General features: G+C 41.0%; 1 protein-coding gene across 3 annotated transcripts in view; it reads left to right on the top strand.

Moving 5' to 3' along the window:
* ASCC3 (activating signal cointegrator 1 complex subunit 3) overlaps nucleotides 1–14337 on the top strand; it is an 825088-nt gene that overhangs the window by 391700 nt on the left and 419051 nt on the right. For all 3 annotated transcript variants that reach the window (XM_073589497.1, XM_073589498.1, XM_073589496.1), the window contains exon 14: nucleotides 10162–10296. In XM_073589497.1, coding sequence (XP_073445598.1) covers nucleotides 10162–10296 — 135 coding nt within the window. The remainder of the gene's footprint in view (nucleotides 1–10161; nucleotides 10297–14337) is intronic.

The following is a 14337-nucleotide window of genomic DNA, read 5'->3' on the forward strand; positions in this document are numbered from 1 at the left end:
AGAGATTCAACAAGGTGCTGGAAGCATTCCTCAGAGATTTTGGACCATATTGACATGATGGCATCACACAGTTGGCGCAGATTTGTCGGCTGCACATCCCTGATGCGAATCTCCCGTTCCACCACATCCCAAAGATGCTCTATTGGATTGAGATCTGGTGACTGAGGAGGCCATTTGAGTACAGTGAACTCATTGTCATGTTCAAGAAACCAATCTGAGATGATTCGAGCTTTATGACATGGCGCATTATCCTGCTGAAAGTAGCCATCAGATGCCTGTTCTTAGCTGAGAGGAGTGGTACCCAGTGTGGTCTTCTGCTGCTGTAGCCCATCTGCCTCAAAGTTCGACGCACTGTGCGTTCAGAGATGCTCTTCTGCCTACCTTGGTTGTAACGGGTGGCAATTTGAGTCACTGTTGCCTTTCTATCAGCTCGAACCAGTCTGCCCATTCTCCTCTGACCTCTGGCATCAACAAGGCATTTCCGGCCACAGAACTGCCGCTCACTGGATTTTTTTTCTTTTTCGGACCATTCTCTGTAAACCCTAGAGATGGTTGTGCGTGAAAATCCCAGTAGATCAGCAGTTTCTGAAATACTCAGACCAGCCCTTCTGGCACCAACAATCATGCCACGTTCAAAGGCACTCAAATCACCTTTCTTCCCCATACTGATGCTCGGTTTGAACTGCAGGAGATTGTCTTGACCATGTCTACATGCCTAAATGCACTGAGTTGCCGCCATGTGATTGGCTGATTAGAAATTAAGTCTTAACACACAGTTGGACAGGTGTACCTAATAAAGTGGCCAGTGAGTGTATATATATACACACACACACACACACATATAAACATAGGAATGCGTTCAAGAATAGAGGTTGTAATTATATATTTTTAACAGCTAAATGCTAAGTGAATGATCTAAAGAGAAATTGAGGTTAAATCAGTATTTGGTGTGATCGCTGTGTTTTCCTTCAAAACAGCATCGAATGATTAATTCTTCTGGGTACACTTGCTCATACGGCATTTTGTGAAGGAACTTAGCAGGGAGGTTGTTCCAAACATCTTGGAGAACAAACTATAGATGTTTTGTGGATGTAGGGTTTGTAAAGGTTTCTGACATGTTCCCTTTAAGGAATTATTACCAGATTATTACCTTACAATAATCACTGATCAACAATGGACAACAAGTAGTTAACCCTGTTCTCCCCACAAATCCTTCATGGCTATTACTGGACATAACATGCTGGAAATCCTTCAAAGCACCAGGATTTATTGGTACCTGGGAATTTGTACTACATGTTGCTGCTGTTGTTTTTTTAAGTTTCCTAAAAATATTGGACAGCTTTATTGCCTTTGGAAATTAGAGGTTAAAGAAAAGTATTTTTTTTTTATTAAATAAAACCTCCAATGTCATATTTATTTTTGTTATTTTCTCTTTACTATTTTGGGCAAGAATAAAATTTACAGTACATGTAAATGGAATGGTCGATCACACAAATGTATACTGCTTTGTCACTTTTTTTATGGTAATAAGTGCCTATTTTGCGTGGAAATGATGCACATTTCTTTTGATAGAAACCCAGCACTTAATCTATCATTGCTCACAATAATGGCAGATTAGAACTAAGTTCCTGCAGTCTCTGAATTAGAGAGCAAGAGGCTTACCTTCTATGTAATGAAGGGAACGTATAATTCACTCATATGGGAAAAAAATAGGTGAACTGTTTGAATCAAGGTGCATTGAGACTTTGGGGATGAAACATGCTTTACTGTTATTTTTCTGGGATTTTAAATGAGATGCAAATGGATTTAATTATGCTGATCTTACATAGAGAATAGATTGGTATGGACACAACCTAAGTGATGAAGAATATTGACTTCAGAGGTCTGGAGAAATCTGTTCCAAGCACTTGGTAAAAGAAAACTACTGAATGGACCCTGATTACTTTTCTCTTGTGTCAGGGGGTCAATATTAAAGGTAGCCCTTTTTTGCTTTACAAAATGTGTCCGCATTCCACTATAGAAGAAAACCAGCCATGAAGTGTAATGGACCATAGTTAACATCACTGCTGATGTTTGCTCAGATTGCATTGCTTGTTAATCAGTTTTAGGATGTTCTATGTAACATTTTACTGCTGTGACACTTTTTGAGTTCTATTCTCATTTCAGGAACAGTTTAGTATAGTTAAGTGTTTTCCAACATCTCTTACCTTGAGAGCTACATTCAGCTCTGAGAGCGAGTCTTCCACCTCCACACAGTAGTGACACCCAGATCACCTATTACCGACATAACAGCCAAAGCTTCCTCACAGAAATAAAACTAAGAATGTATTGTTACACCTATGGGTCCTACATGGGCTTAACAGTTGTGGTCACAGAGGTTGCGACCACAGCTGGACATGAGCAGATATGGAGCCCTATGACGCTAGCGCAAATTTCAGCTGAATGTGCATCCTCGGATGCACATTCAGCGAAAGTGTATTGCAAAACAGGGGTCGGGTCTGTGCTCTGCAATACACGCTGCCGCTGATCAGAGGCTAGCAGCTAACGTCTGCATGCACGTGACTAGGAGCCCATGGCAGTGATGTCTTGTGCACCCATCGCTTGCACACTGAAGTCAGCTTCCGGCTTCAGAAGAGGACGTCACACGGCAAGGCAGCAGAGGGAAGGTAAGTGGATTAATTTATTTATTTTTTCTATGCACTAAAGAACAGCAGCAGAATGGGGTACATATACCAGGATGTGAGATATATATACCAGGAAGAGCCCAAGATGGGAGACATTACTACATAATTGGGTAGAGGGGCAATTTGTATGTTCTTTTAGTATTTTGAACACTACAAGGGCCTCTGTCCAATGTGCTGGGGTGGGAAAGTGTGGGTTTGTGTGAGGGGGGATGGCAGGTCCAAATTTTGCACTAGTGCCCATCGGATTCTAGTTACGCCACTGGGTTCCTACGTTACCGTCATTCTGTTTTTTGCTTCAAACACTCCCACCACAAAATCTCTTTATGCACCTCTTCTGACTGGTATTATCATTCTATCTCCATCTTACCACACTTAAATTATCTCTCCACTCCAAAGTTCTCATATGCCCATACAGATCTGTTCTTTTCTGCAGGTATACTCATAAAAATCATTATTTGGAGACCTGCTCTTCATAGCTACTTGCTAGATCTAAATGCTAATATACCAAGCTAGCAGACTGCCATGAGCGACATATCCGTTATAGGTTGGAAATCCCTGTTATACTCGGAGATTATCAAAACTCTAAGTGGTTGTCCTGGATAAACTTTTAGTCTCCCAAGGGCTGGAAAATATAAAACAAAAAACTTACCCTCCTCAGATTCAGCGATGCAGGGGTGATGTCACAACTACAGTATATGTGACCGCTTCAGCCAATCACTGGGCTCAGTAGCTGATTGTGTGTATATCAGAATCATTGCTGCAACCAGTGATTGGCTGAACGTTCAATTTATTGTAGTGATGTCACCACTGTAGCCTGTGAACAAAGACAAGGGCAGTGTCGGAGACACAGTGCGCTGAGCATAGGGTAAGTAACAGCTCAGTTTATAGTTTTAAATATATTCATGCATTTGAGGAACTAAAAGCTTATCCTGTTTAATTTATGTGATTGACACTAAAGTAAGACAACCTACTCCTAAAATTTTGGATTATTTCATCTCCTTTTTTGTATAGGTTACTGGCCAATCCTGACTTCAGCTTAGGGACAGCTGAACTGTCTCCTTACTTCTTGAGAATGTTGGATTTTAAAGATGTCTGTCTGCATCTTATGCATCCACAGTTATCGTGGTGATGGCCGACACCATACTAAATCAGCTCGGAGACCCTTAGACAGATTTATAACAGAAAGCGACCTACTAAACAGTATGGGAGCAATATCCCCTTGACACAGTATGCTCTTTTCACCGTGATTACTATACATACACCTTTTGGCTCGGACACATGGCAATGGTGGCGTCAAGGAATCATTCCAGCTTCACGTTGCAGGGCCAGGTGTTCATGATGTTCTGATGCATTGTTCCCCAGTTAGGTGCCATGTTACAAAATATTCTCCCCTTGATACATAATACCTCTCTAACACATGGAAAGCATTTTTTCTTCTCTGAATCTGCCAAAAACGAAAACGAGTCCAGTATGGAGCTGTAATACAGCCTTGCACATGAGGGCCTGGCTAGAAGACCCGTTCTTTTATTTATTCTTAAGTATATAATTAATCATGACCCTTTTTGTTAAGGAGTTTACCGCCCTGTGCCAGCAGTGATAAATGAGTGCTTTGTCAGACTTCTGTGTTTAGCTTTTAATTGCACAAATAAAAGTTACATTTTAGAGGCATCCTCATTTTTTATGTTGTTTTTTTAGAGCTCTCAATGTATGAGACTACTAACATTTTCTTTGAAACTTTTTACAGGCTAAGCTAGAAGGACTGCCTGTTTTAGACAAGGCCCTTTTAATGTGGTTAGGAATATTTAGACGATCTCGTCCTGTTAACGAGAATCCAAGACCTTCCTCAAGCACGTGTCTGGGTCTACAGTTAGGGTATTGAAATACTTTATATTTCAGTGGGTGCTGATTAATGCATTCTCTGCAGTGAAAGTAAGCATTTTGATTAATTTTAGTAGTTGCCAGAATCTCATTTGGGTGCATCGCTGACAGCCGTGACCATCTTGCCCCTGGGGCACCCACAATTTGAATTGGGGTTATCCTAACCTTTAAGTTGAGCACCAGTCTGATGGATTTCGCCCTTCAAACGGATCATATGATTGCTGCAAGTAATTCTATTTCTTACAATTGGGAGCTTGTCAAACCCCAGCATGCTTTGTGATTTCCAGACAAAATAATGGGGATCCTTGCTCACATAGTATAAGAACCATGGATCTCAGTTTTCCTGTACAGATAATGTTGTTAAATTATCTTAAATATTCTTGCATGGTGGCAGCTAAGAAGTACAGACTTTCATATTGCAAAATAATGAGATTTTTTTCTGAAACAAGACTCGAAACAGAAATCTGTAGGGAAATTATCACATATTCAATTTTAGTTTCATTAATTAAATGTGCTTATGTAAAAGAAATATTGTGTTTATATTTGCAATGTTGTAGTTTTTTCTTCTGTTTAAAATATGTTCCTGGTTTCACCATATGGGAGGTATGGAGCAGGGTGAGTTTACTTTATAGCAGCTCCAATGAATATGAATAAATTGATAAATGTCACAGACTATTACAAATTACCGTAAGTATTGGGTTGTAGTTTTCCTCTCCAGAGGCCAGATATTGACAGTCTACACAAATTATTACATTTATGTGGGTCTAATTATTGAGCTTTGCTATCTTCGAAATCACCCAGAAAACCATGCTGATGTATGGTAAATGGCAGACGATAAAATCGGTCAGACAGGGAAAGTGCACAGAAGCTTAAGGTGAATTTTACAATTAGACTGACTTGATAACTCAGAAATGCCAGGCTAGTCAGGAGCTCACAGGAGAGGGGTTGGGTCTGCAGTACTTCGGAAAAGCAAGTGCTGCTGGAAAATGTAGTTTTAGTACATAAGAATAAAGGGCCTGTCACACTAAGCGATATCGCTAGCAATATCGCTATAACATCACTGTTTTTTGTGATGTAGCAGCGATATTGCTAGCGATATCGCTATGTCTGATACTTACCTCCGACTGCTCCCCCGCTGATTATCGCTGATCGCGCGAGAATGTCCTGGGCCGTTTCTCTTCGTCAGCTTCCTGCTGGGCTTCCTGCTGTGGAGAGACGAGCGTGGACGCGGGCGGGAGGACTTCAGGATCGCCTCGTCTGACAGGTAAGTAGCGACCCCCGACCCCTGCGATGTCGCTGGTGAGATCTGGCTGTGTGGCAGCTCACTAGCGACCACTTAGCGATGCACCAGCGATCCTGACCGCGTCATATCGCTGGTCGGGATCGCTGGTACATCGCTAAGTGTGACAGTACCTTAAGACTGCCATTCTGTTACGGGAAGCTGGATGCACCAAGGGGCAGATAGAAATTAAAAAAGGTAGCACAAAGAAACATTGTGTTGGGTTTAGTCTATATATTAACAATAAGTAAGCATTTATTGTGCTTTCTTAATAAAAAATAGTCCGATTCTGGGAATAACCCTTTAAGGTTTGCATTGCAGAAATTTAAAATGTTAAATTTATTTAAAAAAAGGTTTGTGTTGCTTTCTCATCAAAACTGTATAGAGATATTGATTGGAGCCTGTGCCCCAGCTCTTTGTAATATATTTTATATAGGCAGTAATGGGTTGGAAGAAACAGTTGTAAAATGAACTGAAAAGCTTTTGGTTTTTGCAGCTTCTGTGATTCCAAGTGTAAACCCGAGACTATATTAAGAGCATAACTGAGGAGTAGAAGTAAAGCACAAAGTGTTGTTTTAAACATCCCTAACGCCTAAACAATGATTTTATTGCAATATAATGACTTGTACATAAACGTTCTTCCAATGTGTTCATTCCTTTCATTTCCATGGATTTTGAGTAGAACATTTTCTGTAGATCTAAGAGAATAATGATGCATAATTTTACTCACTGAGCATACGGCCCAGGAATCCAAAACAGTCGAAAAACTTGATGCACAAAGCTAAACCTCTTTTTTTTATACCTCATTAAACCAAACTGCAGTGCAAATTAAACCATTGTTTACATCATTAAAACAAACCTCACTTTAAACCTTACTTTGAAAGTGTTTTGTTGTTGCCTACAATAGTTAGATTCCTTTATGGCTGTATTTTCCCAGGACAAGAAAACTTCCCAATTTGTAATTTGGATGCACCATTTACATATTTATAGCGAAAATTCATCAACTTTTGAATGAATTAGCTAAAACTGTCTTTTTGTTTGCTGGTTTTCCCTAAAAGGGTAAGAGATGTAAAAATTGCCCCAAGATGAAATTCTGTAATGAAAGTGCAAAGACAAAAATTGTATGTATCAAAACGACCAATCCGTCGGGCGTTGGTGGGTGATCCTGCATGTGTATTTTTCTCTTAATTTATTGGTCCTGTTATTTGCATTCCCTTGAATGCTATATGTTTACTTTTCGAGTGGGACTATTTGATAAAGTATTTGCACCACTATAACTATTTGCTTATCCTTTATTGTTTGTTTACTTTTGCTATAAACCTTGGTACCTACCTTTTTACTTGAGACAAAAACCGAAAGAAATTACCTGGAATATAAGTTGGTATGCATGTAGCGTGTAAGCGAGTGTTCACACAGTCAAAACCCAAGATAAAAACAAAATGAGCAAATACCCTGCAGTAAATAAATAAATAGCAATAAAGCTTGAAAATAACATTAGGGTACTTAGTTAATATATTTTTGTTCTTTTACTTGAACCTATTTGCACATACGGTACCTTTTCTTTTGGTTGGTCATTTTGATGCATACAATTTTTACCTACAGAAAACAAAAAAACATATATCCTAAAATAAATTGCAAAAATTGCATGAAGGTAGTAATAATAATAAGGGTATTTAGTAAACATAATTTTGATCAAAAGAATGTACAAGCCATCCCGACGTGTCAAGGCAACCCTTGTGGGACAGTCCTAACTCTTGTATTTAAAACCTTTCCACTTGTCAAGTGACGTAAATGTGAACAAGGACAGAGGGACTGAACCTATGCAGTTTCGTTACAGAATTTTACATTTTTGGGCAATTTTTACATCATCTTCTTTTTCTGTATTTTATCATGTTGGATATTTATTTCCCTTTTCCTTGTTCTCAATTACAGTGGTGGAAAAAAGTATTTAGTCAGCTACCAATTGTGCAAGTCCTCCCACTTAAAAAGACGAGAGAGACCTGTAATTGACATCATAGGTAGACCACAACAATGAGAGTCAAAATGACAAAAATACAGAAAATCACCTTGTCTGATTTGGCAAAAATTTATTTTTCAAATTATGGTTGAAATTAAGTATTTGGTCACCTAAAAACATGTAAGATTTCTGGCTCTCACAGAACTGTAACTTCTTCTTTAAGAGGCTCCTCTGTCCTCCACTCATTACCTGTAGTAATGGCACCTGTTATCAGAATAAAAGACACCTTTCCACAACCTCAAACAGTCATACTCCAAACTCTACTGTGGTGAAGAACAAAGAGCTGTCAAAGGACACCAGAAACAAAATTGTAGCCCTGCACCAGACTGAAAAGACTGAATCTGCAATAGGCAAGCAGCTTGGTGTGATGAAATCAACTGTGGGAGCAATAATAAGAAAATGGAAGACATACAAGACCATTGATAATCTCCCTCAATCGGGGGAGCAAGATCTCACCCCGTGGGGTCAAAATGATCACAAGAACCGTAAGCAAAAATCCCAGAACCACACGGGGGGGACCTAGTGAATGACCTTCATAGAACAGGGACCACCGTAACAAAGGCTATTATCAGTAACACACTAAGCCACCAGGGACTCAGACCCTGCAGTGCTAGACGTGTCCCCCTGCTTAAGTCAGTACATGTCCGGGCCCGTCTGAAGTTTTAAATGAGATAATTTGGATTATCCAGAAGAGTATTGGGAGAATGTCGTATGGTCTGATGTAACCAAAGTAGAACTGTTTGATAGAAACAAAACTCGTCGTGTTTGGATGAGGCATAATGCTGAGTATCGTCCAAAGAACACCATACCTACTGTGAAGCAAATGCCAAAAGTGACAAAATTTTTGCTTTTCAAAGCAATTTGCACCAGGATGCAGGCATACTTGTTTTGACGAATTTGGACCTTTGTCTTTAGAGTGTTCACATAGAAACCATGCATTGCATGCATTAAAACAAATTAGAAGCAGCAAACATGTGAACAGTAGTAAACGGATGTGCTCTTCTATGCACTTATTACCCATGTAAGGAACTCAGCAGAATCGTGACGATCTGGAAGCATTTCTAGGCAACCATTAGGAACAGAGGGTTAACCTCGGCAACCATGCTTACCAGGCAGCAGGCTTCCAAATTATAGTGGTTTATTCTGCTGGTCTTGATTTCAGCAGTGCTCACTTAAGTTGTTTCTTTTGTGTCATGTTTTTGTAATGCCAAAAAATGTGCAATAATTCAAATATTAAAATTTAGGCTTCACAGTGATGGCTATAGCAGTTGTTGCATAGCTCAATACTACGTCACAATATAACAAAAGACTATGTGGTCGCATACCCATAGGTTGTTGCAACTGTGACACTTAAAATGGTAGTCTGATGCTAAAAATTTTTTTTATTAGTCATGGACTGTTTTTAAACCAATAAAAAAAGGCATAATCGCCATCCAGCAACCCAGTAGATCCAGTGCAGACCACTTTGAAGGGCTGTGCTGGTTACGGAGGTGATATCTGCTGTGTTAGCATGATCGCTGAAGGCTGTGATTGGCTGCAGCGGTCATGTGACTAGAAGACTGCATCACCAGAGAGAGAGAATTTTGTTATGTTGGTCTCTGTATATGCTTCGTATTGGGGTGACAGTGACTATAAAGAAGTATTGAGTCCTCTGTTCGCCAGGGGTAGGATAGTCTGTGCAGCTCACTATGGAAGAAGCGAAGCACAGAAGATCTGCCATCTTGCCGAAGAAATATGGTGTGCCCGACATCTCTGCCCAGATATTGTGTAGGTGCTGCTCTCTCAAGCACATGAAAAATTTCTTAAATTAAGGCTGTTTTACTATTGTCCTCTATGTAGTGATACAAACAGAAATGGCGTGAATATTTATGGCGTGTATTTTTACATGCTCAGTCTTTTACAACACTTGCTATCCTCCCTGTCAAACATGATGCTGGAAATGGTGAAGAACACATTATTCAGGTCAAATACCTGCAAAACAATGCAGCGCTCCCACACCAAAATGACAAGTGCGCACATCTGTACATTTCCCCAGAGGACTGTTTTATTACCCAGCTCTCGGTGTGTCTCATCCCGTGTGCGGTCAAATAACGCAGTCACACTTGGCCAGGCTTCAGGTTCCTTCTATTCTCTTATTATTAATGTTTACACATTGAATCTACTTGTATTGTACCGAATGTATAAAGTGCCTTTTCTATGCAGATAATTTCAGCTGCAGATCACACAATGTTTTGCTCAGTAAATGACTAAGCTGCACGGGCTGTTCTTATTTCTATTAATATTTGTGTTTTTTTTCTCTGAAGGTAATGGTTTTTGTTCATGCCAGAAATTCTACAGTGCGGACAGCAATGGCCTTGAGGGAGCTAGCAAAAAACAATGGGCACATTTTATATTTTTTGCCAAACCAAGGATCTGATTATGGTCACGCTGAAAAGCAGGTAGGAGCTGAATAATCCACTTCTATCTTATTCTTGAACTTCTTAAACTTGCAAATTGTATTCCCTAGATAAAACATGTTTTTGTGGAACAATTTAACTCTTTGCTGCTCCAGAAAAGTGAGGGACAAATACGCTCAAGTTCTTTTTTTTTTCACTTTGCTTTTGGTTTGTAGAGTTGAATGTGTTTTCATCTGAGAGGTTGCAATTAGCATGGGGCTTCATGCCCTACTTAGTGCCACTTGTATCTCTAGCCTGATTAAAGATTGAGTATATTTTCTTATCTCTCCTGCCAGTTTAGCCATATAAGCATGTTAATGTAAAATTACATATTTAGCAGAATCCAGTTTAACTCTTTCAGCACTGTTATCTTTGTTTCTGTTATGTTGCTAAATATGATTTTTGGGGAGAGGGATTGGGTAACCAAGACCATGTTTCATTTACAGTGTGTAGTGCAGCGGTGTCCTCACTGTGCAGTGAAGAGGCAGTGATCCAGGAAATTTCAGAGTAAACGTAGGTTTAATGTCCAAAACTTGCAAACAAAACAAACGGTATCCTCCGAATCGCAGCCGGGAAACAAGACAGTCTGTAAATTCGGCCGGTTGCCGAGGGCGACTGCACCACCGTATAATGCTGGGGGGTGCCAGGAGTTTGCTCTGCTTTGTGCTGTGTTCCCTCACACAGGCTGAGCTTTTGCAGAGCCATCTGCTCTGCACCTTGCAAGCTCCACACTAACACACCCAACCAACTGCTGCAGGGGGTTTCTACCAAAGAACCTGTGGCCGTAGGCCACATGGAAAACCCAGGCTGGGGGAGGAAGCAGACAGCCCCACTACCTTCCTATAGTTTGTTTGAAAAATAAAAGCCCATGGCAGGTTTTCCTAAATCTGCCTTGGACAAATAGCTTGCCCAAGACCAACACTCACTTTTATTCTGCATTGAATTCACAGCTATGCCTGTGACTGAAATGCACTCCTGCAGCCTTATTGTGCTTATTTGTGCATCCCGGGGGACACATAGCGACTCTCGCATTTGACACCGGTCACTGCCTCACAAGGAGTTGCCTCCTTTCAGCAAACTTTTGCCCATAAGCTCAATTATGTGTGGAAAAAAGCAACTAAAATCTGTTTTTTTGTCCCTGCCTTTGTCTCTGATTTGTTGCAGTGGTAACATCATGTCAACAATGCTATGCCTTTATTGAGTTCAATGGCTTGTGCCTTCCACATTCTACATCTGGGCAAGAAAAACGAAAATGACATCTAGAGAATGGGAGGAATAAAACTAAGTAACAGCATGTGTGAAAAAGACTTGGGTATACTAATAGATCACAGACTGCACATTGTGATGCAGCAGCAAAAAATGTAAGCTCAGTCTGGGATGTATTAACAGAAGCATAGAGTCTAGATCACGTGAAATAATTATCCCCTTCTACTCCTCCTTGGTCAGGCCTCATCTAGAATACTGTGTCCAGTTTTGGGTACAACATTTTTTAAAAAAAGACTTAGTAAAACTGGAGCAATATCAGAGAAGAACTACCAAGATGGTGAGCGGACTGCAAACTATCCTACAAGGAACAGTTAAAGGATCTGGGAATGTTCAGCTAGGAGACTTAATAGCTGTCTACAAATATCTAAAGGACTTTCACGGTTTAGAGGGATCATCTTTATTCTCAATTGCACATGGAAACATGAGAAGCAATGGAATGAAGCAGAGAGGGAGAAGATACAAATTAGGCTAGTTGCACACTAGCTTATGGAGGAGCTGCGGACGGCTGCGGGCTTCCTCCGCGAAGCTCTGCCCCCGGCCGCACCTCCTCCGGTCAGCTCCGCTTCTGTCGGCATGCGGGCTGCTGCGGCCTGCATACCCTATCCTTAGCATTGGGTACGCAGGCCGTGCCGATGAATGCTGATTCCTGCGCATTCGTCTTTTTGACAGTGCGGAGACCTGCGCCAAACGCCGCAGCATGTTGCATTTTGGTGCGGTCTCTGCACCGTTAAAAAGATGCATGCGCAGGAATCAGCATTCATCGGCACGGCCTTCGTACCCAATGCTAAGGATAGGGGTACGCAGGCCGCAGCAGCCTGCATGCCGACAGAGGCGGAGCTGACCGGAGGAGGTGCGGCCGGGGTCGAAGCTTCACGGAGGAAGCCCGCAGCTGTCCGCAGCTCCTCCATACGCTAGTGTGCAACTAGCCTAAGATATTAGAAAAAACTTTTTAACAGTGATGGTGGTCAATGAGTGGAACAGGCTGTCACGGGAGGTGGTGAGTTCTCCTTCAATGGAAGTCTTCAAACAGAGGCTGGACAGACATCTGAGATGGTTTAGTGAATCCTGCATAGAACAGGGGGTAGGACTCCATGGCCTTGGAGGTCCTTTCCAACTCTAACATTTTATGATTGGCAGAGCTGTTAAGCTCAATGATTTTCTGCAGTTCTGTCAACATGACGTCACTGCTGCAGCCAATTAGCTGTGGTGGGGGAGGCAGCGCATGTGGGCAAAGGTGTGTTGACATGGGACAACCCTTTTAATTAACACAATAAGTTTTTTTTTCCCCAGGTAAGCTGTATTGAAGTTTTGGTTTTGAAAGAAAGCTGGGCGCTGTACTAAGCTATTTTCCTCTGTGCCATAGACAGTGAATGGACTGTCATTCTTTGGTCCCCTTATGTTTAACATGTTGGTTGTCAGATGGACCTTCGTTGATTGATTTGCGCCTACTACACATTTGTCCTCCAAACCCTAGTGATTATTAAATGTTTAAACCAACTCTACCGGTTGTTGTAAAATATAATTGCAAAATGTTTCCATATTCTCATTACTTTAAATCGATAAATTGCACAATCCTTCAGTGACGCCCTATTAGACTACCCCTGCCTACCTTTGTTTCACTTGCTTTCGGCATGGCAGAAATGACAACATTACCTCTGTCTGTAGTCTAGTTTAGCATAGCAACTCATCTCCACTGACGTGAATAACTACAGAACCACAAACAACCTGTGGCATTGATTTAAGTAGGAGGCAGCAATGTATTTTTAGTCCTGTACTACCCCTTTAAAGGAACTGAAATCATAGCGGCTTTGCTCTGTAAGACTTGCTGGGGGACTAGAGCATTGTTATGGCTCAGAATGCATTGCTGAACCAGGTAATTGTATTCTGTGAATGAGATGCTTCCAAGCGTCTGTGTCTTTAATTTGCTTATTTCCCATGAGAAATTGCAGAATTTCACTTAGAAAGAAAACATGATTACTACATGAAAATATATGCGTAATTCTGTGACTGTATTTCATGCATGTTAAGGAAAAAGTCATATTTTAATTTTGTCCTTTTCGGTTGGAAAATAGTTTTCATTTTAATCCATTAGGTATGGAATTAGTGTGGAAACTAAGCTGCATATATATTACTGCTGTGTTTGTATTCCTCAAAAATTGAAGCCTTCCTTTTTTTTTTTTTTTTTTACACCATTTGACATGTCGGCTAAATTTTGTAGCACTGATCGTCTAATTATTGCATCCTGGACAAGATATTCCTCCTGAAAGTCCAAGCATTCCTGTTAGGCTGGAAAAAGATTTATTGCCCTTCGGCTACAAGTCTGCAGTCACGCTTTGTGCCTGCAGACGTGTGAATCGTCACATACTGTGAGGAATCTCCGGTGCCGGCGCCAGGAGCGGGCGGTCACATGACTACAGGAATGCGATTTGCATGCTTACGGCCACATTCCAACTAGATGTGGCAGGCCTCTCTCACTACACTTGCATTGAGCAAGGCTACGCACGTCTAGTCGGCATGTGACTCGCTCATTACCATACTGCTTCCTTAGACAGAGTGCCGCCCCTCCATTTTTCGTGAAAATAAAGCGTCATTCTTTGTACTCATGAAAACATTTCGCTGTCACAGTTTAACTATCATTGCTCTGTTTGTCTGTGGAGGCATAGGCTGAAATCCCAGCAATTGCTGTTTTCTATTGCACTGTTTTGAAACGTGCTTTACGGCTCTTTAAGCATCATTCAGATGTCAGTGATTTTTCTCATATGCAGAAAGCAGTCTGAT

The sequence above is a fragment of the Dendrobates tinctorius genome, unplaced genomic scaffold, assembly GCF_039654945.1.
Source record: "Dendrobates tinctorius isolate UK_male_01 unplaced genomic scaffold, ASM3965494v1 ptg000111l, whole genome shotgun sequence".
Classification (NCBI taxonomy): domain Eukaryota; kingdom Metazoa; phylum Chordata; class Amphibia; order Anura; family Dendrobatidae; genus Dendrobates; species Dendrobates tinctorius.